Source organism: Charadrius vociferus, unplaced genomic scaffold (genome assembly GCF_000708025.1).
Source record: "Charadrius vociferus isolate BGI_N301 unplaced genomic scaffold, ASM70802v2 scaffold142, whole genome shotgun sequence".
In the NCBI taxonomy this organism is placed as follows: domain Eukaryota; kingdom Metazoa; phylum Chordata; class Aves; order Charadriiformes; family Charadriidae; genus Charadrius; species Charadrius vociferus.
In genome coordinates this window covers 1,734,339-1,759,215 of record NW_009647025.1, presented here as the reverse complement: position 1 = coordinate 1,759,215, position 24,877 = coordinate 1,734,339, and the positions used below count along the sequence as shown (strand labels likewise).

Sequence of the window (24,877 nt, the reverse complement as noted above, 5' to 3'; positions counted from 1 at the left end):
GAAATGGGGACAAATGGCAAATGAGGAAGTAAACTTCTGCATCTTCTTTAACATTTTAAAATTATAAGGTCACTTCAGTGTTGCTCCATTAATTTCACGAAGAGCTTTCACCAAAGATCCTTTCATCTCCTTTTGAGAGAGAGAGAGGAAACTTTGAGATCACAGTATCTTTATGTAGTTATTCTGTGTAGATGGCCTCAGTGAATCTAACTCTACTGAAGCAATTTGAAGGTGTGGAAGTAGATGGAAATGTAGAACATTTCTTGATCATGTATTCACTTAAACAGGAAAGGGGGTATTTTTTAAGCGTACTCTCATCTTCCACTTTCCATGGAGTTTACCAGTCCCTGAGTGTGCCCTGAAGAGCAGTATAACCCTCTGTTGGAATGAGTTAATTGGTTGGTTGTTGAATGTTCATGGATAAATCTGTTCTTTTGCATACAGATACATTCAGGTTCTCCTTGGTGGTTGGATGTCATCCAGACAGCAATACAGTATGCCATTGATGAGGAGCTTGTTCAACGTGTGCAAAACGAAATAACCAGCAACTACAAACAGCAGACTAATAAACTCTCCATGGCAGAGAAGTAAGAGAATAGCTAAAATAGGCTAATGAATGCAGTTATGTCTGGTCAAGTCCTCTTATCAGTTTGTGCTAACAGCTGCAGTTAAATAGCAGGCATTTTTGCTTCAGAGCATCTGGGCTGCAATTAAGTTTCAAAAACAGTCCCCCAAAACGCGTAGCTAGATAGAAGACTTTGAAAGAAAAGCAAGAGAAATACAATTTCTTCCTAGACAAGCTTTCTTATAAATGTTCCTTTGCATTATCTACTGTGGTTTTACAGTCTTCTGTACTCATGCAACTGCCAAGCAAGAAAGATTCAAAGTTTATTGCATTAAAATTGAGTAACTTCTAAAAGAAACTGACTTGCTTAAAAGGAAAGTAGGCAGACAATATCAGAAAATCCTTGTCTAACAGCATAAAAGAGCATCACTGATTTTCTGAGCGAAGAATTTTGGTTTGATTTCATGTTAGAGACAACAGTACCATCATTGTTGTTGTGCAGTTACAGAATAATGGATTGGAAGGGATGTCTGGAGGTCACCTAGAGCAGCCCCCATCTTCTAGATCCAAGCCCATGCTCAGAGATTCAGCCTGATCACCTTGCACAGGGATTTGTCCTCTTGAGTTTAGGGTATCTCCAAGGAGGGAATTTCATAGCCTGTATGTGAAACCTATTCCAGTATTTGACCCACTTGAGGGGAAGAAAAAAAAAAATCAAAAATCCCTCTGTCTAGTTAATATTTCCTGTGTTGTGTTTTCTGTCAATTGTCTCTTGTCCTTTCACCGTGCTCCTTTGAGAAAAGTTTGTCTCAGTACCTTCCAGTTAGATAAATGCAGAGAGCAATAAGGTCTTCCCTGAGCAATCTTGTTTTAAGGCTGAATAAACTCTTTTCTCCCAGCCTCCTCTTGTATGTTCTGTGCTCCAGCTCCGTAAATTCATCACAGAAAAGGGAGACATAGAAAGAGAGTGCTCTCACAGTTTAACTTCAGGCAGTTTTCTCAGATACATAAACAATCCTTACACTCTTAAATACAGTCTTTCTGAATCATGTTTTAGTTAAATACATATTTATTTTTATATATATAAATAAATATGAAAATAGATGTATATAAATGCATATATATAAATATGTGTATATAAAATGTGTATGTGTGTATAAATTTAAATACTTAAAATATACACAGATTTTAATTAAATATGTAAATACATATCCTCCACTATGGCTACTGTGTTATCATGATCCCAAAAAGTGGCAATTCCTTGCCTTGCTGGGAATAACCGTATCTTTTACTTTTTTCATACTTAATGTCATTCTGTTGAGTAATCTAAATAAAGATACAAAACTTCACTTCTTCTTTCTTCAAAACTCAGAATTATGCTGAGAAGAAAGAAGGAAATTCTGTCTGTTCAAAATGGGTATTGGGGCCACCCAGCTGGAAAGTAGCTTTGCCTTGGGGGTTCTGGTGGACACCAAGTTGACCGTGAGCCATCTATGTGCCCTTGCAGCAAAGAAGGCTGGCTAGTGGTATCCTGTGTTGCATTAGACGAAGTATTGCCATCAGGTTGAGGGAGGTGATCCTTTCCATTTACTCAGTGCTGGAGAGGCCACACCTGGAGTACTCTGTGTCCAGTTCTGGGCTCTACAGAACAAGAAAGAGATGGATGCACTGGGGAGAGTCTAACAAAGGGCCAAGAAGATGGCGAGAGGACTGGAGCATCTCTCATATAAGGAGGGGCTGAGAGAGCTGGGACTGTTCAGCAGTTCAGGGGTGATCTTTTCAATGTGTAAAAATACCTAAAGGGAGGATGCAAAAAAGGTGGAGCCAGGCTCTTTTTAGCAGTGCTCAGTCACAGCACAAGAGGCAATGGGCACAAGCTGAAACACAGGAGCTTCCCTCTGAACATCAGGAAACATTTTTTACTGCGAGGGTGACTGAGCACTTGCACAGGTTGCCCAGAGAAGTTGTGGAGTCTCCATCCTTGGAGGTACTCAAAAGCTTTCTGGGCATGGTCCTGGGCAACCAGCTCTAGGTGACCCTGCTTGAGGAAAGGGTTTGGACAGGACAACCTCCAGAGGTCCCTTTCAACCTCAACCATTCTCTGAGTCTGTGGTACGAATGTTTCATGGTTAAGCGTTATTTGAGCATGATGGCATCTCATTCTGGTCAAAATAAATTTGAGGAAAGGATTGTTTGCATGTTCATGCTGAGCTGATATGCCTGTGCATCTCTGTATGCTTGCCTGTGTCATACTGGAAAAAAATTGATTATTTTTTTTTTCCTTAATTAAAATTAGCTATTTAGGAAGTATCTTTTTAAATTGTTGCTGATTACAGGTTGTACAACTTTGGAAAAGTTATCTGTGACTCAACTGTTTCTTTTATAAAATAGGGATAAAACATTTCCTCTTTAATTTATTTCAGCATATGCAATAAAAACTTAGACAGAGTTTTATGAAGTATTGCTGGCCAGTGGTGGAAGCAACAAGTGCGAGTCTCCAGTTGATTATTAGAGGTGGTTAATCCAGTGTATAGTGGGGGAGGTTTTCATAAATCTGGAATATTTGGCAACCGACAGTATTAACAGCAGACTTGTGATTGCAATTTGCGTTTATTTTCAGACTACTTGGTTAGGCAAACTTGTTTATTTTATTTTAAAATAATACATATTGCTTAAGTAGGTAATTTTAAATGCCAAACTTTAGTAGTGTTGTTAAACCTGTGCTATTCTCTCCACACTTTAGAAAGAGAAGTTTTGGATCAAACTTTCCGTATGGGGTAGAACCGCAGTCTTGTAATACACTGTCTTGTATATGAATGCCAGACCTTGTATGAACGGTGCACTCTCAACAAGAGACGTCTGCTCACAGGAGAAACACAATATGGGAAGTGCTTAACTGGCGTTCATGTTCCCGCTCCAATCAAGAAAGACAGCTAGGTTTTAGGAAAATAGTTCACTGTTGTGTCTGTTTAATAATTTTAACTTTGAAAGCTAATTTGCAAAATGCTGTCTGTTTTTGTGATGGGTGCATGTGTCTGCTGTGAATTGCACAGGTGCATTGAAGATCAGTTTGTTGGTTAGTAAGACTGTAAGTATGTGCAGTTGTTTACCTTTAGCAGATTTGCATTGGGGACCAGCAGGTTGCAGGTTGGTGTTGACTACTAATATTCAGTTGCATCTCTCAAGTCTTGGAAAGAGTCTTTCTATTGTACAAATACCAGGCATCGTCTCGGGGGATACAATGGAACGATTTCTAACAGCATTACATGTCGTAGCAATAAGCATTTGCTTATGATATGAACTTCATAAGTTGTTCAGTATTTCTATTTAGTTATTTCTTTTCTGCCTCAAAATACTGAATTAAGTTTGGATTCAGTGACTTAGTGTGCAATTAGTTCCCTTTTTCTTTAAATCAGATTCCGTGACTGCAGAGGCCTGCAATACCTGCTCACAACCCAGCTGGAGGAAGTGAAGAAGTTCCAGAAGATTGTAAGAGAAGCCGTGAAAAACTTAGAAGGCCCTCCCTCTAAGCAGGTTATTGAGGCTGCCACTATCTGCCATTTGCGACCCGTGAGACTTCCACTTAACAAGTATGTCTTGAAAATAGAAAATATACTTTAGAGGTGTGTTACTAATTTTTCCTTCATTTGAAATAAGAAGATATTGAAGTCTTTATTCTGTACTCAGGATTTGTATGCACACAGATATCGCAGATCCATTTGTTAGAATCATGACCTTATTTTGGTTTTATTTTTGTAAAATCTTTTCCTGTCGGTCATTATACTGAGTGTACTTAAGACTGTTCAATTGTTCTTTTTTAAGGACCTTGTGTGGTTTTATATGTTGATAGGGAAATACAGGAATTACTTTGGTTTCTGATGAAATTCTGAGTGCTTCTCTTTTCAATTTTCTGTATTGCAGCTGTGTCTTTTGTAAGGCTGATGAGTTGTTCACAGAATACGAGTCAAAGCTCTTTTCTCATACGTAAGTTCATAGCTTTATAAACTCGCTACTAAAAAAAAGTGAAAGTTTGATTGTTCTATATTTCTACTTAACTTTTCTGAAATAACTTTATGAACAAATTACAGCAACTTCTTGCTAGTGGCCTTGATAGCAATTTTATTAGGTTTAATTTTCTATGTAAATTTAATTTGAAAAAGTTGCATACAAGGAACAAATACATGCCACTTTTTCTCAAGTTGCTATAATATGACCATACATTTGAAATGAAATGTTGAAGTGTTCGGAAACTGTGTATGTAAATACAAGTGTGCCAATTAAACGCATGTTCCTGTTTGTGCAAATATTTATTTGCAGTCCAGTTGCAAATGGTATAATACCATACTGATTCACAGATTATTTTTTTTTAACTCTGTATAGTCCATAAAGTAACTACATTTGACCAAAGCCACAATAAGAGAGGGGATTTCAGACAAGAATGCAGCTGTGAGCTGAAAGAAGGTTGCACCGGCCTGTGGTTTGAGAGAAGTATGCGTAGTGGACAATACTGAGACACATAGATTACAGCCCTCTGCATGCTTTCTCTTTGACTTTTATCTCTCATATCCCTCAGAATATCAAAATTAGACTCAAAAATCTTGAGGTCACTGAGAAAACATTTTTGAACAGTCTTTACTGGTGGGGAGCTCTGTTACCTAAGGAGTGCTGGAATCATTAGGAAACAGTGTGTGTTTCTGAATTAGCATTGTTTGTCAAGGAAGGAACTGGGAAGCTGTAGTGTTCTTAAATAGTGCAATACACAGCAAATTTTGCATCAGAGTTTGTCTGCAACTCTTGCTGATTTAAGAAGTCAGAATTGCAAATTTTGTAAATGAATATGACATTAATCATTAATAACTACTGAAAGATAATTAAGATGCACAAGCATTTACAAAAACTATTGATCTTGAGCTGACAAGATGACCTGTACAGTGATTTCATTGCTGGTACTGAGGTCACTATGTTCAAAGCAAGCTTTGGGGATAAAAAAGCAATAAAACAGCTGTTTGTATTTGTTTGGTTTGCTTTATCCTTTAATCATATATTAGAAGGCTGAAATATGTGATGAGTAAGTAAAAGTGGATGTGGAAGTACAAAATCAGTGATAAGTATTTTGTTGGGTTTGTTTTTAAGTGTTAAAGGCCAAATGGCAATATTTGAGGAGATGATAGAAGATGAAGAAGGGCTCGTTGATGACCGTTTGCCCACCACAAGTAGAGGACTGTGGGCAACCAGTGAAACTGAACGTGCCTTGAAAGCTATTCTGTCCTTTGCCAAAGCTCACCGAATGGATGTTAAGCTCACTGAAGAAGGCAGCATATTTCTGGAACTCTTTGAAGCGTGGAAAAAGGAATATAAGGTACAGTAAATGAGATGGTGACGAAACAGTTGTGTTGTCCATTTAATGTAATATAGACAAATTTGAGCTGAATATGAACAAATCTATGTTGTATTCCTGAAATTTAAGGTTTGCCTACGCAAAGCTTTTTCACAGTGTTTATTACAGGATTTGATTTTAGAATGGTTTATATATGATTTAAGAGTTCCTAAAAGCTATACGGTCTACTAAGCAAATTAGTAAGCAATGTAATTGCATCTATTAAGACAACATACAGATATAATTAAATGTGTTCATCTGTTTAGTTAAATCAGAATGTAGCAAGACTCAGCAAATCGAACAATGCTCCATTCTGTAATTCAGCTTACCTTCAGTCTTGTGCTAGCTACAGATGTCCTTTCACTATGGCTTTATTTCCTGGATCTTGTTTACTACACAATGGAACCTGAAATAATTAGTCTCCTGTTGTTTGGTTCAGAGAGAGCTGTAGGAGTGTACTGCGGCTATTTTTGTGCATCTTTGTGTGTCTGTGTTTCTTTGCAGTGAATACATACCAGTGATGGAGAAGGGGGAGGAGCTGTTGCAAACAAGGGTCTCACCCTGTCTTACAGCTTAGGTGTAATCAAAAGCGTTTTCTCTTGAATGCTTCTCCTTCTCATTTTTAATGAACACAGACCTCAGCTTCAGTAGAACATCCTTGGTACACTAGTTTCAGGTTTATTGGCATTTTTGTACGCTTTTTTTATGTGGTCTGACACCAGAGGAAATTCTTGTTCCTTCAAAGGTTTTTGCCTCTGTGATCTTTCTCCTAGTCCTTCTGTTTCATGTTTCTAGGAAATTGTCACTTAATTTGCTTTTTCCTAGGAGGTTTTGAAAAAGCAAAGATACCACTTGCAGAAGTATACAAGAATTTAAATGTTTGTTATTAGCTGTATACAAGAATTTAAATGTTTGTTATTAGCTTTTAGTCCATATAAGAAGATACTCTAGGGAGTAACTTATGTATATTACATTAATTAAGGGAATTAGTCTGTCTTTTTTTTTTTTCCAGCAAACTTGATTACTGATCACCTACTTTCCTCAAATTGGTGGTGCTACTTAGAAGTGAAACTTAATCTGAACCTGCCGTAAAAATTATTACTAGATTACAGTGTAACACAGTTGAAAACCTTTTTAAACATGACATCTTAATCAGCATTTAGGTATCTGATAGTTAAAGTTATTAAATACCTAGTAAAGTTGTGCTGCTCTCACAAAGTCAAGTCACTTGCTTATGGTACCAAAATGCTAATTGGAGAATAATCACCCTAGCTGTTCTCTTGCTTCATTATTTTATGTCCTCGGCTTGCAGCAGTTCACAAAAGGCAAAGGACATAAGATAACCAGTTACCAAGGCATTGCTGTGCATTGGGGATTTTCTGCTTCAAGAAGGGAATGCAGTCTCTTCATGTTCTTTTACTTTAGGAAACAAAAGGTGGGACTAATATGCCAATGAGAATGAAAACAGTGCCATTATGATTCCATCTGTCGTGACTTGGAAATACTGATTCAATTGTCTGTACTATAATGTACATTGAGCTACAGGGATGATGGTTTGTAAAATAACCCTTGCATCTAAACCAGGCTTGCATTAATGACCAGAAATTGGTCTTTTACACCCCACCCCAAACTACCATATTTATTAACATAAAAAAGAAGCACAGACAATTTGTCGTTAAATCTAATGAAATGATAAATGTTCTGAAAACAAAAGTGAGAAGATTTTTTGTTGTTGTTGTTTCTTGGTCGCATAGACTTTTTTTTTTTTTTTTAAATAGTCTCTTTTCAAATACGGGAAGCTTTGTGCAGTTCAGTCAAATGATTAATATGCCCAAACTCTGACTTGGATGAGAAAGCAAAAGTAACAGCCAGGCTTTTTCATTAGTGAATACTAACTGAAGAACTTTTGTACAAGTTTAGTGAAGAAACTATATGATATGAATACTTGAAGGCAGTCCTGAGATTTCTGAGAAAGCATCAGGTGGCAGTAGAATTATTAATATCACGAAAAGGAAACTCAGTTACTGCTGATGTTACTTGAATTAGCTTCTAGACTGGCAACCAAGAGCCTTACTAATTTTCTTTAATCACACTGTTTTATTAAAGAAAAAGTAATTTTAGCTTAATTTCTCACTAATTTTAGTTTAGTTTTGTTAGTTTTGAGGGAGTAAGCTCCTTTCATCTTATTCTCTGTCCTTACCCTGTATGCCAGGTTTAATACACAGTGATTTTATGTTTGTAATCTAGGCATAGCTCAAAACAAATGATTCAGTAGTCTTTCTTGAGCTAAAAGAAAAACCCCAAATAACCAACCAGAATACTCCCCAGCAACTGAGTGTTTAGGAATATCTTTACAATTGAAAAATCAGAAATCAAAAAAATAGTAACTTTAGGCATTTGCAAATGGTCTTAGAATTTCAGTAAGATCACTGAAGATTTTTTATAAAATACGTAAATAGTGGAAAACTTGGGAAGAAGTATTTTGCAGTATTATCGGTAATTTAAAAATAATGTCAGTTTATATGTATAGTGTACTTCCAGTTGTAGCCATTTCTTTTGTAGAAAGCCAGAATTTACTTTTTCTTGGGAGAACTGAATTTAGTGTTACCTTCACCTTGTGCTCATCTGTGCTTTTATCAAGACTACTCAGTGTTAACATTTCTTCAAAACACACTTCATCTTTAAGATGCAGTCTTAGTACTATAATAGCTAGCTGTTTAAAATTGCTTAATCATTTTTCCTTATTCAGCATTTGCTTAGTCTTGCAAGGCATTTTGTTTCTGAACTTTTAGTTGTATTATTTGTTGTAAAAGTAATAGTTGTAGAAGAAATGAGATGGCTATTTATGGTTCTTCATAAAGACAGACTGTAAAAGAAAGCAGGCAAGATGATCTCTATACTGTTTGTTTTTCTTTGTAATTTGTTGTTGTTGTGGCTCAATTAATGTAAAGAAATATTATTCCTTACTCCAAAAAGATTTTCACATTATATATTGCATGGCAGAATCAGCTGAAGGGAACTCAAGTTAGTTCTGCTACTAATTTGTTTAGGCTTTTCTTACAGTTACTTCATGAATATTGGATGGTACTGAGGGATCACGTGTCTGCTATTGATGAACTGGCAATGGCTACAGAACGGCTGAGAGTGCGTCATCCTGATGAGCCAAAACCAAATCCACCAGTTCTCCACATCATAGAACCACATGAGGTAAAGTACTTGGCAGGAAAGAAATGGGTTTTGTCTGAAAGACCCTACCTCCTACAAAATAAAATCTGTATCTAGATCTATGTATAGGGTCTATAATATGCCTCTGTTTCCATTTCAGAAAGCCTTCGTGGAGTAAAGAGTTCTTATCTATTTCTACATTCAGTGTATGGGCCTTTGAGCTTGAAACTTATTTTGATACATTTTTGTCAGCTTTCTGACTGTAAGAGTGGCGTGTTTCCAAAAGACTGCTGCTCATCCAGCAGCAGGTGAATGGCTCTGGGACCTTTCTCTACAATTGCCCAGGTTTCCAAGCTGGTGGAAAATTAAGTTGACCTGATTTCTCACCCATATTGCTACTTTCCACAAGGACCTAAAACACAGCAGGGGAGAAGCTTTTTTCAGTAGCTTGGAATTTCTCAGCCACCTCTGAGACACTTTCTGTTCATGAACATAGAGAAAATGCTGTTTGTTTTAACATCTTTTTTTTTTTTTTTTTTTTTCCACGAGTAGAAACATGTTCTCAATAGAAACATTTTGTGCTTTTTTTCAGTGAGATTCAGTGTTGGATAAAAGTGCTTTTCTTCCTGTAGGGGAAGAGATATCTGTATATTAAAGTAATTTTTTAAATGGAGCATGTTGCTTAACAAATGTTTAAGGAAGTGTAAGGTTTATGTATGTATTTGCAAGAATAAAAGACACACCCATGACTTTGGCCTTCATCCTTTGGGTGCTTGCCTCTTCTATGGTGTTAATAACTAACCACTACCAACTGTAACTAATCTTGAAAAGAGTCAGATTGGTGTTTCTATCTTTGTATAGGTTAAAATGAAAGCTTCTAAGAAGTATAAAGAAAGTAATTCATTGTTTCTTACACTTGTTTTTTTTTGGAACCAGCAGGAGGTTCTAGGATCTGTTTGGATGTAAGCAGATAGGTGATAAATTGAATGAAATTTGAAAGAAAGTGTAAAAAATATTGAGGTATTTTAAATTGGTTTTGTCTCTGGAAAGAACTAATAATGCAAATAAAATGATAAAGAGCAAGTTTATGTACCTCCTGGGTCTCAGCCCAATCACACTACTTGGTTTATACTGGGTACAGGAAAGCAACAAATAATCAATTTTACTTGGGGAGAAGTGCATCTTAAATTTACAGAATGAGCTGTTCTTCTGTCTGTCCTCAGTAAATTATTCAGTTGAACTTTGCCAAAAAATGAACTTAAGCCTTATTGTAAAACTTCACTATTTTTTTCTTTTCTTTAATATGTGTTTAACACTATTTCCATAGGTAGAGCAAAATCGAGTGAAACTTTTGAATGACAAGGCAGTTGCCAAATCACAGCTGCAAAAGAAGTTAGGACAACTTCTGTACCTCACTAATCTGGAGAAAGTAAGGTTTACCATTCCTTGGTCTTTAACAAAGTGATGTATCCTCTTTGCCTAGTAGAAGAAACCTACCATTATTTTTATCTAAAACTTATATTTTAAAGAAAATATAGTTTCTGTAAAGATTCATTACCTGTTGAAGCACAGTGTGTTGCTCTTTGCGTTACTGTGTAGTCATAAAGTTATTTATTACATTATATATTTCGGCTATTTGCTTAATTACACGGTTATAAAACTATGAAGTAGTTTTAAATGGTTAAAACTTTCATTAAAACTAACTGGGTCATGTTTAGTAGAGGCCTTGTAGAATTATGCACCTCTCCACATATCCCTGCTATTTTTACAAAGAGCTTACCACCTTAAACAGAAGGACAAGCAGATCTGTAAAAAAAACCCAGACAAACCCCATGTATGTTATGGTATTTTAATCATATTTTAATCATAGTGTTCAAGTAAGTACAATTATGCATAAATAAACATTTAAGTGTTTTTACAACAATATAAAGCTGATAGAAAATATAAGGAGTATCTTGTTTGAAGCTTTTATTTTACCAGGATTTTTCAAAGCTGTAGTAGAGATTCAGATGCTGTCTGAAGGACTGAATGGGGCTCCTCTTACCGTAAATGAGATTTTTTTTTTAACTCCTCAAGATAGACTTTTTGTTCACGAATGATGCGTTTTAATTTGCACACACACTTTCTTTAAGGACTTTGTTATTCATTTTTTCTAGAAGCTTGTTTTAAATTTAGAATAACTTTTTATTTGTTGAAACACAAACTTTTCTTTTTTTTGGTCCTTTAGTCTCAGGATAAAACAACTGGGGGAGTTAACCCAGAACCATGTCCGATCTGTGCACGTCAACTGGGAAAACAGGTAAGATACTTAGTCAGCAGGTTTTGTTTTTAGAACATCTTTACCTGGATCTGAGTCAGTTATGTATCATATTTTCAACATGTGATTGTAAATGAATATTGTCTCAAAACAAGAGAAATAAGCCCTTTCCTGTAATGTACCAACCAGCCTCTCCTGGGAAATAACATCTTGCTCAGATGCGATCACCTCTACTGCCTGTAGCTGTTGACATCAACGCTTAAGTGTTTTGACAGAAGTGTTCCAAGAATGTGTTGCTGATTGTTTTATAACTCTGAAGTTTTGCTTTCATACTTTTGTCAGAAAAATTTCTTTGCCGTTTATAAGCTAATAGAATGAAGAAATAGATAAGCTTCTGTAGTACTGTTGTGTTTTACTCTGACTGATCTTATTTGATAGTATTTTTTTCTAGACTTAAAAAAAAAAAAAAAAGGGTGTTAGCTACTTAAACAGTAGTAAAAAAACAATAGAATTAGGGTTGACAATTTGGATTTCTTTTCCCACCACTTAACTCCTGAACGGCAAGAGTTGAAATTTAAGTGAGATTTAATCAAAATTGATCTACATCATAAAGTACAAAGCCATAGTTTATACTTTACTTGCCATGCATTAGGTATAAACATGAAAGAACTCCTGTACAGTCGAACTAAATTAGCTCTTTTTTTTAGGGTAGCTACTTTAAGGTGTTTTAGCTTCTGTTAGCTTTATAGACATGTGTAAGTGTGAACCGGTGTCCTGCTGTGTTTCCAAAATCCCCTCTGTGCTCTTCTTCCAAGGGTGATACAGGTTTTCACTGAGAACAGTTGTTTGCCCTGTTAACTGCCATTATGCTTCATCTCTGAGCTGGAGGAGCTCACTGAAAGGAAAAAAAACTATTTTAACTTTGGCTGAGACTGGCACTTGAGATGATAATAGCCATCATGTTGCAAGGAACTCTTAAAATGTTTTCATTCCTGTTTCCGCCTGATTGAAAGAACCCTTACAAAGCCTAAAAGATTTTTTGCTTAATAATTAGTCGTTTAGTCAATTCCCGCTGCTACTTGGACCTATGAAAATAGTTTTATTTTTTCCCTCTTAGAATGGCCTACGGAACAGGCTAGTACAAAGTAAGACACTATTTCCAGGTGCAAAAACATTGGTTTTCAAACTACTTCTCTGTTAAGGAAGGTCACACCGGACACACAGATGTTCTAGGCCCTCAAAAGAAGGACAGCTTCTGCAATGCAATCTTTTGTTTCTAATACATTCTGTCAAAAAAAGATTAAGCTTCTCTGTTCAAAATATTTTTTTTTTCTTCTTAAATCCAAAGATGTTGTCTAGGACTTAACAATGTGTCAAAATTAAAGCACTTTCTTTGGGACTTCTTTAATAAAGACCGATCTAGTATGAATGTATAGGTAAAGACTTTTATAGAAGGCCAATACAAACATTTGTGTAATTTTAAAAAAAAATGTTGTTAATCTATGTTCTTAACCTACGCATTGAGAATCATTATTTATAGGAATGAAAGACTGTAATGTCTTTCTTCAAGTTTAAAACTGGGAAAATGCAAAAAATGAACAATATATGCAGAGAACTGCTGTGGATCATGAATCTTCTGTGCTGGAAAACTTGGAGATCCATGCTTGTAGCAGCTGGAGTGCTTAAAATTCTGAAATTCTTCAATTTTAATCTGATGGGTTTCATGAATATAAAGACTCATTTCTATGAAAATGTAATATATCATGTATTAGTACACTGGTTTTCTTTTGCATTGATCTGAAACTGATACTGTGTTGTGTTGTTTTTCTTCATTCTCTCTATAGTGGGCAGTGCTGACATGTGGACATTGTTTTTGTAATGAGTGTATAGCTATCATCATAGAACAGTACAGCGTTGGCACCCGCCGGAGCTCAATTAAATGTGCCATTTGCAGGCAGACAACATCTCATAAAGAAATATCCTACGTCTTCACTGCAGAAACTGCAAATCAGGAGGATGATATTCCTGTAAAGGTACGTTGTTTATGTGAGCTTCCTGGCAAAAACTTTCAACAGTGCGTATTTGTTGTGTTTTGTTGTGTACTGCATTTAGGAAGACAAATCTACCATATGATTTTATAAGTAGGTTCACTTTTTATGATTGGTTTCATTTATAACAGGTATAGTTCTTTTTCTTTTGAATGGGACATGGTGTATATAGGCCTTTCCTATAGCGAGATCAATGTTTTTGCATCCTTCCCTAAGGAAGGATTCACATTTTCCTGTCAAGTAGAAGTGTGGGGGGGTTGTTTTTGTTTGGTTTAGTTGTGGGGTTTTTTTAACTTATGCTTTTCATAACTTTTAAGAGTTCTGGAAACAAAACATGAAAGGGAACAGCATGAAGGAGAATATCTTTTTAAATCTACTCTTTAAATGTGAGGAAAGCCTTGTAGATGGATTATGAAATTACACATCTCTTAAAGTAATGTTGTCTTGGGGGGAGCAGCTTTTTCTGAGCTTTAGTTGTGATTATTTTTTTAAGCATTTGACACTGGGTAGAAAGAAGGGCTGTTTGTATGCAGGTTCGGGTTTTTTGGTTGTGGTGTTTTTGGCTGTTTGCAGCTAAGGAGAAATGAGGCTTTTTGGAGTCATAGTTTTACTGTGTTTGCTTGAAATGAGTAGTTGGAGAAGGCTGCCTGTACTATAAGGTTGTTAGGATAATGTAAATATTTTAAATTTGTTCGTTCTTCATTGTTCAGGAAAAAAACTACTACTATTTTAATAGGGGTGAATTAACATAAAAAACCTGAAGGGAGATTATATCTATACTGCTTCCATCTAACTTGTCTGCTAATAAATTAGGGGACAGGTTCTAAGGAGTATATTCAGTAACTTGACCCAAAGTTTATCCAGTAATAAATCAAATCACAGGAGAGAAAATAAATAATATTTTACAGGATTACATTTTTTCTATCAAATACAATGCTTTTCATTGGAACCTGTTGACCATGAATTTGTTCTTCAGAGAAGGGTTTCTCTGGTGCAAGGTTGGGGTCATTCTCTTTTCTTTTCCCTACAAGTGTGTATCATCAATAACACAGTTGTCAGGCCCCTTTCATAGAATCATGGAACCATAGAACGGTTTAGGTTGGAAGAGACCTTAAAGACCATCTAGTTCCAAGCTCCCTGCCACGGGGCAGGACACCTCCCACGAAACCAGGTTGCTCAAAGCCCCATCTAGTCTGGCCGTGAACAGTTCCAGGGATGGGGCATCCACAGCTTCTCTGGGCAATTTGTTCCAATGCCTCACCACCCTCGGAGTGAAAAGCTTTCTTCGAGCTCATCCCCAATTCTTTTGATCTAGTTGTGTGGTGTAAGCTTTTTCTCCATATTCTAGATGAGTATTGAGTCTGTGGAGTTGGATACTCTGCAACAGTATTATTTCTGGGTCTTCTCGTTTGTTTTTATTTGGAAAAATCAAAAGGAAAACTTTGGAGAATTTATTAGTGCTTCTTGCCTATCTGCATTCTAAACTTGTAGGTATTTGGTTAAAGCCTCACTGACTGGATACATATACCTATTGAAAAGATGATTGTTGCATACAGAGTGACTTTTGTTCTTAAAACAACCCCCTGCTGGGCAGTTTCTTTCTCAAGGAATTGCTGTACTGACAATGTACAATGTACAATGACTGTTGAAGACTGGTAGCTGTATCTTCCACTGTGACTTTCTGTGTTTATTCCTTTTAGCCTGGCTTTCTAAGGAGACAAGATCTTTTCGTTTTACTATCTTAGATTTCTCCCTTAATTTAGCAACCTTTTAGATAATTTCAGACAGCTTGACAGAGAGTCTGAATTCCAAAGGTAATTCATTTTCTGCAAGTCTTATTAAAATCCACTTAAAGTATGTCTCCTACCTCAAGAAATTCTGTGGCTTGACTTTCTTCTTACTATAAAAGATACTTTAAAGTTCAAGTCTGTGGGGGAAATTTTATTTGTAACTTGTGCTCCTTCCTAATGACAAAAATTAATGAACCTCTAGACCCGAATGTGGAGGAAATCGGTCCTCATTTTACTGTTTTATCTACTTTTCTTGGTAACACAGGGTTTTCATTAGGTTGAAGGCAGATGTGGAGGAGAGACAGCATCTCCATGAGTCTTTGGCAATACTGACACACATGTAGCACATAGGTATATTTTTGCTTTGCGCAAATCTCTTATAGAATGGTGTTAAACCAAAAACCTGTGTGTACTGCAGTTTTGGAAAAAATAGAGGATTCTGGACTGAAGGTCTTCTGTAAAGGTAAAAGACTAATATTGGTAATATTTTGATTTAGATGATACTGCTATCTTTATTTAAAATATGATTATAATACAGCTGGACCTACCAATCATAGTTTTAATCTGGTTAGTATAGTCAAAAGTAATAACAAAATGTACCAACAAATTGTTCCATGGTATCTGTGCAAGTCTCCTTGAACCTTGTGGATATACTGGGGTTGCTGGCCTGTACTGAAGTCAATCCTACTATAGTCACGCTACTTACATCAGCCTCCCTGGACAACTGGAATTCCATTTTATGAGTAGATGCTTCCTTACTCCAATTATTAGATTCGAAGTAGTTGACAGCATGTGGCACCAGGGGGAGTAAATAAGCCATGTTTTTGAAGTGCTAGTTATTAGGACCTCACTTCCTATGCGTTTTGTAACAGATTACTTCCTCAGGGTTGAGATATCACCCCGTTTCTAACAAAAATTTCAAATAGGTTTCATAAATTATTTAAAAAAAAATAAAATAAATAGAGTAACTACATTTCATAAATAAACCACAGAAGGAACATGTCATCTACTGTCCTACGTAAAGGGTTGTAGTGTTTTCTTGAAGTATTTCTGCATGAAAAACTTTAGGCAACGCAAAAAAATATGACTTCTGTGTGAATTCACATGTCATCTTGAGCAAGGCCCATTCTTGTTTCACAAAAAATTAACAATTTATACTGTAGTTTCATTGTAGGTACTATCAAAACAAGCAGCATCGGTAAAAAATTCTATCTCATATTCCTTTAAGGACAGTTAACAAAGGATAACTAACTATGGCTTTTATAGAATACCAAGGTTATGATCAGTAACTTGCAGTATCTATATGAAAATTGTGTGATTTATTCAGCTTTCATATTTTCATTTGAACATTCTCAGTCCCTAAGGTCTTTTTCATGATTCAGTACCTCTCCCTTTTTCTTTCCATTTTTCTGTTGTCATATACATCTTGCTCTTTATTGCACCAGCACTACCTATCTTAAGTTAATGCCTTAGATGCAAAAGGACTACTCTAAATGTGGGAGCGTTTTATACTGAGAGAGAGATTACTGGCATCCCTGCGTGTTTTGGTTCTCTAAAAGCTTCCAGTGTCTGGTCAGTATTGCAGTGGGTGTTGCCAGCCTGTCATCCGAGACACAACTTGTGTGTTAGAGGGTAGATTCTAATGTGCGCTGCTCCACAATTAATTAGAACTAGCTAATTTGTTTATAAATACTCATCTGGATATTAGACAAAATGATAGACTCAAAGTGTATGGGTAGTGAGCTGGGTAATGTTTTTTTTTAAGACAGGATGAAAACCAAGAACTCATAATAGCAAGGGTACTTCTATCAGTTTTATCTCTCCATAAATATTGAGAACAAAACTGAATTTTTTTGTGTGCTGTGAACCAATGTTAGTTCAGTGACAAGTCTAACATAGTTTATCTACTATAATGTAAGCAGAAAGATGGAGAACTTTGCACACTTAGTTACTGTGTTTAAAAACTAGAGCTTTGAATGTTGTGCTGTTCCTTTCTTTGCTGTAGTTCCTCTGACTGATCTTGTACAAAGTCACACTTGTAACACCTGAGTCACAGGAAGTCTGAAGGGTGGAAAGATCAACAACAATGGCTAAAGCTACTGTCTCTTATAGCAGGGAAAATCAGGACCTGTGGTAAGGTCCCCAAAAAGTCTCTGAGGAAAAGACAGAGCAGATTAGGAAGAATTATCATCATTGAATCACAAATTAGTGGTATCAGAAAAGCACATAAACGACCCTGGCATGTATAGGAAATACCAAAAGTTAGTCTCAGATCTCCTGACTGAAGGTGGTTGTGATTGGCAGGCAGCTGCTGTAGGGCTGCAAATGTGTCATACATCCTTGCGGATCATAACACCTACTGACATAAGCATTTTTAATTGCCTATGTGACTTTTGGAAACAGTGTTAATGGCTACCAGGTGCAACAGAGAGGTAATGAGAAAAGCTGGTTTATTTCTATGTCTATGGCAGAGTTGGAATCACTATGGAAGACCCTGGGAAATAATCATAGAATGGTTTAGGTTGGAAAAGACCTTGAAGATCATCGAGTTCCAACCCCCCTGCCATGGGCAGGGACACCTCCCACTAGACCAGGTTGCCCAAGGCCACGTCCAGCCTGGCCTTGAACACCTCCAGGGATGGGGCCTCACCAGCCTCTCCGGGCAACCTGTTCCAGTGCCTTACCACCCTCAAAGGGAAAAACTTCTTCCTAATGTTTAATCTAAACCTGCCCTCTTTCAGCTTAAAGCTATTCCCCCTCATCCTATCACTACATGCCCTAGTAAAAAGTCCTTCTCCAGCTCTCCTGTAGGCCCCCTTTAGGTACTGGATAAAACGGTACTGCTTATTGCAACCTTTGGTAAAACAATGTGCAGAAGTCTTTTACATGTATTTGTGGAGCATTGATTTAGCTGCATAACATATGAATGATCAAGCAGCCCAGCATCGGTTCCCAACTTGTGCTTTTACTTGCTGAAATCCTTCTCCGTCAATTCTGCAAGCAGCATAACTTCAGTAAATTTGATCTGTCATTGTAGCAAGCCAACATAGTTAATTCAATGTTCAGAGGACAGGTGCAGACAGAAATAAAACAATATTTGTCCAGCTGAATCTAGTGCAGCTTGAAATTACTATGCATGTAAGAACTAGTAAGGAAATTAAATAAGGGCTTCTTAAAAAATCTATTAGGTAAAATTGCATTAGGTAATACAGAGTACGTGCTGAAGGAAATAGAGGGAGATACTAAAGAACTGTTTCTTGGAATCCCCTTCCCGACTTAAGGGGAAAGGGAGGAGTACAGAAATCAAAGTATACAAAAAATAGAACGTAGTATTGGATTCATTAGGCGCTGAAATACTTCTGAATGCAGAATATGAAGATGTTTTCATTGCAGCGCGCAATCCTTCAAGAATTAGTTTAATTGTATTTACCAATTTCTTACTATTTTAAATATAATTAACAAGCTTCATACTACTGAGCATAAGTTTGGTGTTGCCAGAGCGAGAAACAAAAGCAACAGAAATAGCATTCAGGTAGGTTTTTTTCATTGCCAGTTTTCAAGAAGTGTGAAGGGATGGAAATTTAAATGTGCATTTGGAAGATTTCTTTAAAGATTTTCCACTAAGTTAAACCTCAGGAGGCCTAACAGGCATGTTTGGTGCAACTGTACTGCTTGGGCTATCCATTCTGCCTCAGGCAGAACTAGACAGGCGTGTATCTGTGTAGCACTTCGTTCTTGCGTGTACCGCACATGCTGTAACACCCTGCTGATCCCGTGGCAGTGCATTATAAGGGAGGTGTAAAAGCAGTTCAGTGCTACTTAACCTGCCCTTCCTTCAAGTTGCTAATTTTAAAATTTGTGCAAGATATGTAAGAGTCCTAATATAACATTATTTAATGAAACGACGAGTGTGGAAGGAGTTGTTCAATATCCTACTTTACTAATGCTGTTCTTTGACTTTTCAAAGGGAAGTCACTCCACCAAAGTGGAAGCTGTGGTCCGAACACTGAAGAGAATTCAATTTAAAGATCCAGGGGCTAAATCCTTAGTTTTCTCAACGGTATTAATCGCCTTCTTCTGTCTTGTCTTTGTGTATGTGTGTAAGTTTAAAGCAGTCATACTATTTTCAGGAATTAGTTTAGCTACCAAAATGTTGAATCACTCTGTACAGCCACTTGATTGTTCTGAGAATTTGTAGGGCAATTCATGTAACTGGGACATGAACAATGACCGTAGTCAACAGATGTAAAAGCTTGTTTCTCTAAAGGGCAAACACTTAGATTTATATGGGAGCATTAGAAAATCTAGATATTTTTAAATGCAATGTCCCAATATTTTTTTCATAAATTGTAAAACTGGTTTTGTGATGGCTACTGGTTTCTTTTATTCAGGCTGATCTTTTTAATTACGTTTCTTATTTAGTTTTTTGAAAGATTCGCTTCCTGGCACACAAATCTTTTTTCATTTTCTTTTTCCTTTTTTTGAATTGCAAATGTTAGTATTTTGAAAGGCCTCTTTATCTACTCTTTCTTAGGGAAGTTAATTACTATATTTTAGTTGTCATTGCAGTTTGTAATGTTGAGTTAATTTTATTGTGTTGTGTGGTTTTGTTTTGGTTTTTTTTTTTACAGTGGCAAGATGTGTTGGACATAATTTCAAAAGCTTTGTATGACAACAACATGATTTTTTCTCAGATCAATGGAATTAGTAAATTTCAGGTACGTGAAGGATATTTTTCTTAAAATTATATTCAGTGGGGGAAATTACAGTTCATATAAGTTAATTTGATCTTTTTACTTCATTGCTTCATTTGGGAAACTGAAAGAGCAGCAGATTTGTTTGGCAGAGGCTTTGATCTCTAACTGGTTAATTCTAGAAATCATAATCACAACAAGTGACAACATAAAGCCTTTGGAGATAAACAGTACATTCACTTTTGAGAAAGAAGTGTTGGCATGGATGTTAAGGATGAGGCACACAGATCAGTGTTGCAAGAAGTTCTCTCCTTCCTGCTATCTGTTGAGTATCTGCTCTGGGCTGATAGGGGTTGGATCAGTCAGGCTGCAAGATTGTCACTCGGGGGCCTGTAGTAGCTGCTATAATTTCTTGAAAATATAGAGATGTCCCCCACGCGTTTTATTGAGGAACTTTTGTCACACTGCTGTGATGTTTCCCATCTAGGAAAATCTCTCTGCATTTAAATATGATCCCAACATCAATATTTTGCTGCTGCCTCTTCACACTGGTTCCAATGGACTAAACATCATTGAAGCGACTCATGTTCTGCTTGTGGAACCCATTCTGAATCCTGCACATGAGCTACAGGCTATTGGCAGAGTACATCGCATTGGCCAAACAAAGTAAGAGAGAAAATTGTGTTGGTTAGTTTAGATATAGTCCAGAACAGAACTGCATACTGTAATCAGAATAAATCTATTTCACTGAACTGCTTGATTTTGGAGATGAGAGTATTCATAGGAATCTTATTTTTAAAGGTGATCATATAAGGGTCAGATTAAAATAAAAAAAAAAACCTTTGCTGAAAATACACAATTTGTGTTTTAGTGAGCTCTTTTGTGCTAAGAGGGTGAGATGCAGAAGCAAATTGCATTTAGGTATTTAGGAAAAGTGTAGGATCTTGAGTCCAAAATCCTGAAAAAATGTGTCCAGCTGCTGCCTTATTTTATGTGTGCCATTGATGCCTTAGTTTTTAACTTTGAAATTCTGCTTGTAAGCATGTCCAGAAATGCCTTGGGTTTCCAGGTCTGAGCAACTCACCGTTTATGTCATATGTGGCTAACTTTAGGCATGGCCCTGCCTAGATTCCTTGAGAGGCTCCTTCTAGCTGGTCATTCCCAGCTCTAGATTAGGAGCTGTGGCATTTTTTTGTTTTGTTCCCAAAGTTATGGTTACACTTTTTAGAACACTTTTTTTTTTAGTTTTTAAATCACAGTTTAGTTTTAAATCACAGTTCTGCCCTCACCCTTGTCTAGATCTTTTTGAAGACATTAATTAATCTTCTATTTGTTTCAGTGTTGTAGATTTTACATGGGTAAACACATGAACGCTTAATAAAGGTTTTGGAAAGTTTGCCCTGAAAGGATAAGATGTAATATGGTTTTCCTTAGGTTTCATGTCACTTGAAAAAAAAAATCCCCCCAAAAACTCCACATGCAGAAGAAAAATAGGTGGAATCAATTCCGGTATAATATTCTCTAATAATATTGGGGTTTGTGTTCTGGAAGTGGTGGTAAAGCGAGAGGGCGTGAATAAGCATGTATGTGAAAGAATGTTTATGAACAGGTGGATATTTGGGTATGATGGTAAAGATTTTGAATTAACTGTGAGGGCGTAAGAAAGATTGATTGCAACAGCCTGCATTATAATCTTGCATGATGCTGGCACAAAAGCTCTGGCAAAAACCTTGCAATAAAACCAGCAAGAATGTGTGCTGTACTTCTTAAGAATAAGACTTCGTCAAGGCTTATTTGAAAAAGGGCTGTGTTCAAGTACAGTGAGCATAAGGGAATACTCTGTTTACTGGTGCAACTATTAGCAGCTCAGTTATTATTTACTTCTCGTTTTTTGGGTAGACCTTTGCCTATGAATCACAAAGTATTCCCCCAGAATTCCTCTGTGTAATGTTACCTGCCAAAGTTTCAGCTTAAGATCGGAAAACCGTCCAAGCACTTCCAAGGGTTCATATCTTGAAAAATGTTTATATTGGGGAGCCTGGAGTAATTTTTCATTTTTATCTTTGGAGCTGACTCTCTTCTGTTTCACTGTGCCTGACATTTCTTTTTTTCGTTACAGCTTTATTTTTGAAATCTTATTTCATAATGGAGTTCTCATTTTGCTTTATGTTTACTGACATTTTGGTTTTTATGTTTTACTGGTGTTATATAATTTCATGTTTACTGACTACAAGTACTGAATTAAAAAAAAATAGTATTATGCTATCTTCAAGAGAAATATTGTTAAATCTTTGGGAATGAGCTTTAATTACCCATCACACTGAGCTCTGTCTCTTGGACTGACTGGTGACAATGCAGTATAAACATTGTATACAACCAGTGGGGGAAAGTCATTTCTTTAAAAGACAGGCTAGGCTCTTGAGGACTGTTTGTTTTTAGTAGGGACACAGAAAGCAGACCTTTGCCCAGCATCTGCTTTAGGGTTTTAGTTAATACAGCTTATATTCATTTAGTATGTGACCCAGCCAAGTGGAAGTGTGTGCTCTGGGAGGCACTAAGCATGCTTAAATGTCAATGGAAGTTGTTAATCATCTTGTTAGATTTCTTTCTTAAAATACAGAGGTGTTTTTTCAGCACTCTCATACGATAATTAGTATGAGACAAAAATGTGGTCTTGAACTTTGACAGTAAGAGCATAACTTCTGCTCACTTCTGATCTTGTTTTGTTTTGGTTTGTTTTTTTAAACACATGCAGATCTACCATTGTTCATAGGTTCCTGATAAAAGCAACAATAGAAGAGAGAATGCAGACTATGCTGAAAACTGTAGATAGAAGGTATGTGTTGAATTTTTTTAAAACATCATTATTGCACTGAAAATGAAAAAGTGGTTCTCAACCATACTTTTATTACAGTTAGGTATGCATATCTTAAATATAAACTTCAACTGTTCTCCTTCAAATTGTTTTGATTGACAAAAAAGTTTTAAGACTTGAAAAATTTATATTTTCACCTGGTTCCAGTAGCATGAATTTGAAGGTATTTTAATTCTCTGGAGAATGTTTTGGTTATATTTTGTATGCTTTATTTCATAAAAGCCCAATTAATAAATTATGTGTTAGATTTGTCTTTTCAGTTTACCTATTTCCATTAGTATAAAAGCACTGCAATTAATCAAGTAACACTAAGCCTGACTCTGGAGTAACAGCATATGTTATAAGCTCTAATATAGGACGTTAATTCTTTCTTTCATTGTTTTTAAATTCTACAAACCTAGTCTGTCAGTTCTGGGTCACACTGGTTGGTTTTGCAGTCCATGCAAGAGTTTTCCAGATGCAAGCTCATAAGTCAGTCTGGTGTGCAGACACAGAAAGCAGTTTTCACTGTGTATCTTTTCAAAATCTATAAGCAATGACAGACGGGGAGTGGAACAAAAGTGCTATTTACATTCTTCATGCAGAAAGTATAAGTGATTTGTACCTCTTTAACTGTATTGTATGCACATAAGAAATCTAGGAGGAGGCCTTAGTTAAAGAAAATTAATTATTTTTCCAGTTTTTTGGCTGTTACGAATTATGAGACTAAAAATTTACACGTGTATCTTTGGCTGTAGTTGTGAAAGATTTCAGATTTAGCTTTGAAAGAATGATTTAATTGGTTTCCATATCTATAAAGTAGCACTACTTTTGCATATAAAATTCAGATAAATATACAGTCATTGAATGATCCAATGAGGGCTAATGTTTTGAAAGTAATATCAAGCTTTCTGCTTGGAAGCTGAAGTCAATCCCTTAAATGTTAAGAGGGCAAAGCAGATTATTGCATGTTCTGCTGCCTCTGCAGTGTTTGGTGTTGACCACTGTTAGGGACAGTAGATGGACTTTGCATCTTACTCAGAATGTGCAAGAGAAGTAGCTGATCAGGGTTTGTATTTTCCCTGATGGAAAATGTGTTTTCCTGATGAGCTTCAAAGCTGAACAGTTACTGGACTCTGAACTGTGTGGTCTGCCTTCAGTGCGCACAGCTTGTTACTTAAGTTGATTCCTTCTCTGATGTCTGCATGCAATTTTTTCCCACAGCCACACGAGCTCTTCCATGAAACAGTCAGAAGCCTCAGTTCTGACAGTGGCAGATTTGGCTGACCTTTTTACAGAGGAAACTGAAGAACTTGAGTAAAAACATTGGTTTGGCCTAATGAAATCAGAAAGTACCTGACCTAATAAGCACCTGTATATAATCCACTTGATATGTCATTCCCATAAACATCATCTAACATTTGTCCATAAGAGAGGTATTGGAAATCGAAAAGTCTTAATTGTTACTATTTTATTCTGTGGTGAAGTTCTTAGCAGCACACACTTCTAATAGCACTGGAGAAAACTTGCACTTTGCACATTATACAAAAACATGGATTTTATTCCCAAAGAGCATTTGACCTGGATGCTAAAACTGAGATGTTGGACCCTTGGTTTGAGAGGACTTTTACCATCAGGTTTGATTGGCTAGTAGCTCGGTCTGAGAGCAAAACTATGTGGGTGGTTGGGTGGGAAAGGGAAGCAGAAAAACACAAATCTAATTTTTTTTACTGTACAAAGAATTGTTAGAAAGAATGACTGTAAATTAATATTCTTCTAGAAAGGGCTTGTTAGTATTTAATGCAGAGTTACTGAACGTATTATTGGTAACACTTTAAGTGACTAATCTTTCCTAATAATTTGGATATTTGTATTAGGCTTTTAGATATTCATAAAGACTTGTGGCAGTTAAAAAATTCATTGTTAATGCTTGCTTACTGCAAAATGATGATAATTAAATTATGCTTTTTGTATGTGTGTTGTTCTGGTAATCAGTTAAATACTCGAACTTCCTGTACGTTTTCACTTATTCTTGAAGCCATGACTAATTTAGTACTTTGTTTAAAAACAAAAAAAAGCAATGTATTTGTTACCCAATTTTTCAAAAATTAATTGGTTAAGCTGATA

The 24,877-nt window shown here is 36.3% G+C and overlaps 1 protein-coding gene across 1 annotated transcript in view; it reads left to right on the top strand.

Annotated features, from left to right (window-relative positions):
- Positions 1 to 24,602, top strand: part of SHPRH (SNF2 histone linker PHD RING helicase, E3 ubiquitin protein ligase) — a 49,948-nt gene extending 25,346 nt beyond the window's left edge. The window contains exons 17-29 of the mRNA XM_009895525.1: positions 445 to 587; positions 3,982 to 4,155; positions 4,487 to 4,549; positions 5,699 to 5,924; positions 9,006 to 9,149; positions 10,435 to 10,536; positions 11,335 to 11,406; positions 13,209 to 13,397; positions 19,170 to 19,262; positions 19,834 to 19,920; positions 20,384 to 20,562; positions 22,652 to 22,732; positions 23,975 to 24,602. Of these exons, the coding sequence (XP_009893827.1) occupies positions 445 to 587; positions 3,982 to 4,155; positions 4,487 to 4,549; positions 5,699 to 5,924; positions 9,006 to 9,149; positions 10,435 to 10,536; positions 11,335 to 11,406; positions 13,209 to 13,397; positions 19,170 to 19,262; positions 19,834 to 19,920; positions 20,384 to 20,562; positions 22,652 to 22,732; positions 23,975 to 24,071 (1,650 nt within the window). The 3' untranslated portion in view covers positions 24,072 to 24,602. The remainder of the gene's footprint in view (positions 1 to 444; positions 588 to 3,981; positions 4,156 to 4,486; positions 4,550 to 5,698; positions 5,925 to 9,005; positions 9,150 to 10,434; positions 10,537 to 11,334; positions 11,407 to 13,208; positions 13,398 to 19,169; positions 19,263 to 19,833; positions 19,921 to 20,383; positions 20,563 to 22,651; positions 22,733 to 23,974) is intronic.
- Positions 24,603 to 24,877: the final 275 nt, after the last annotated feature.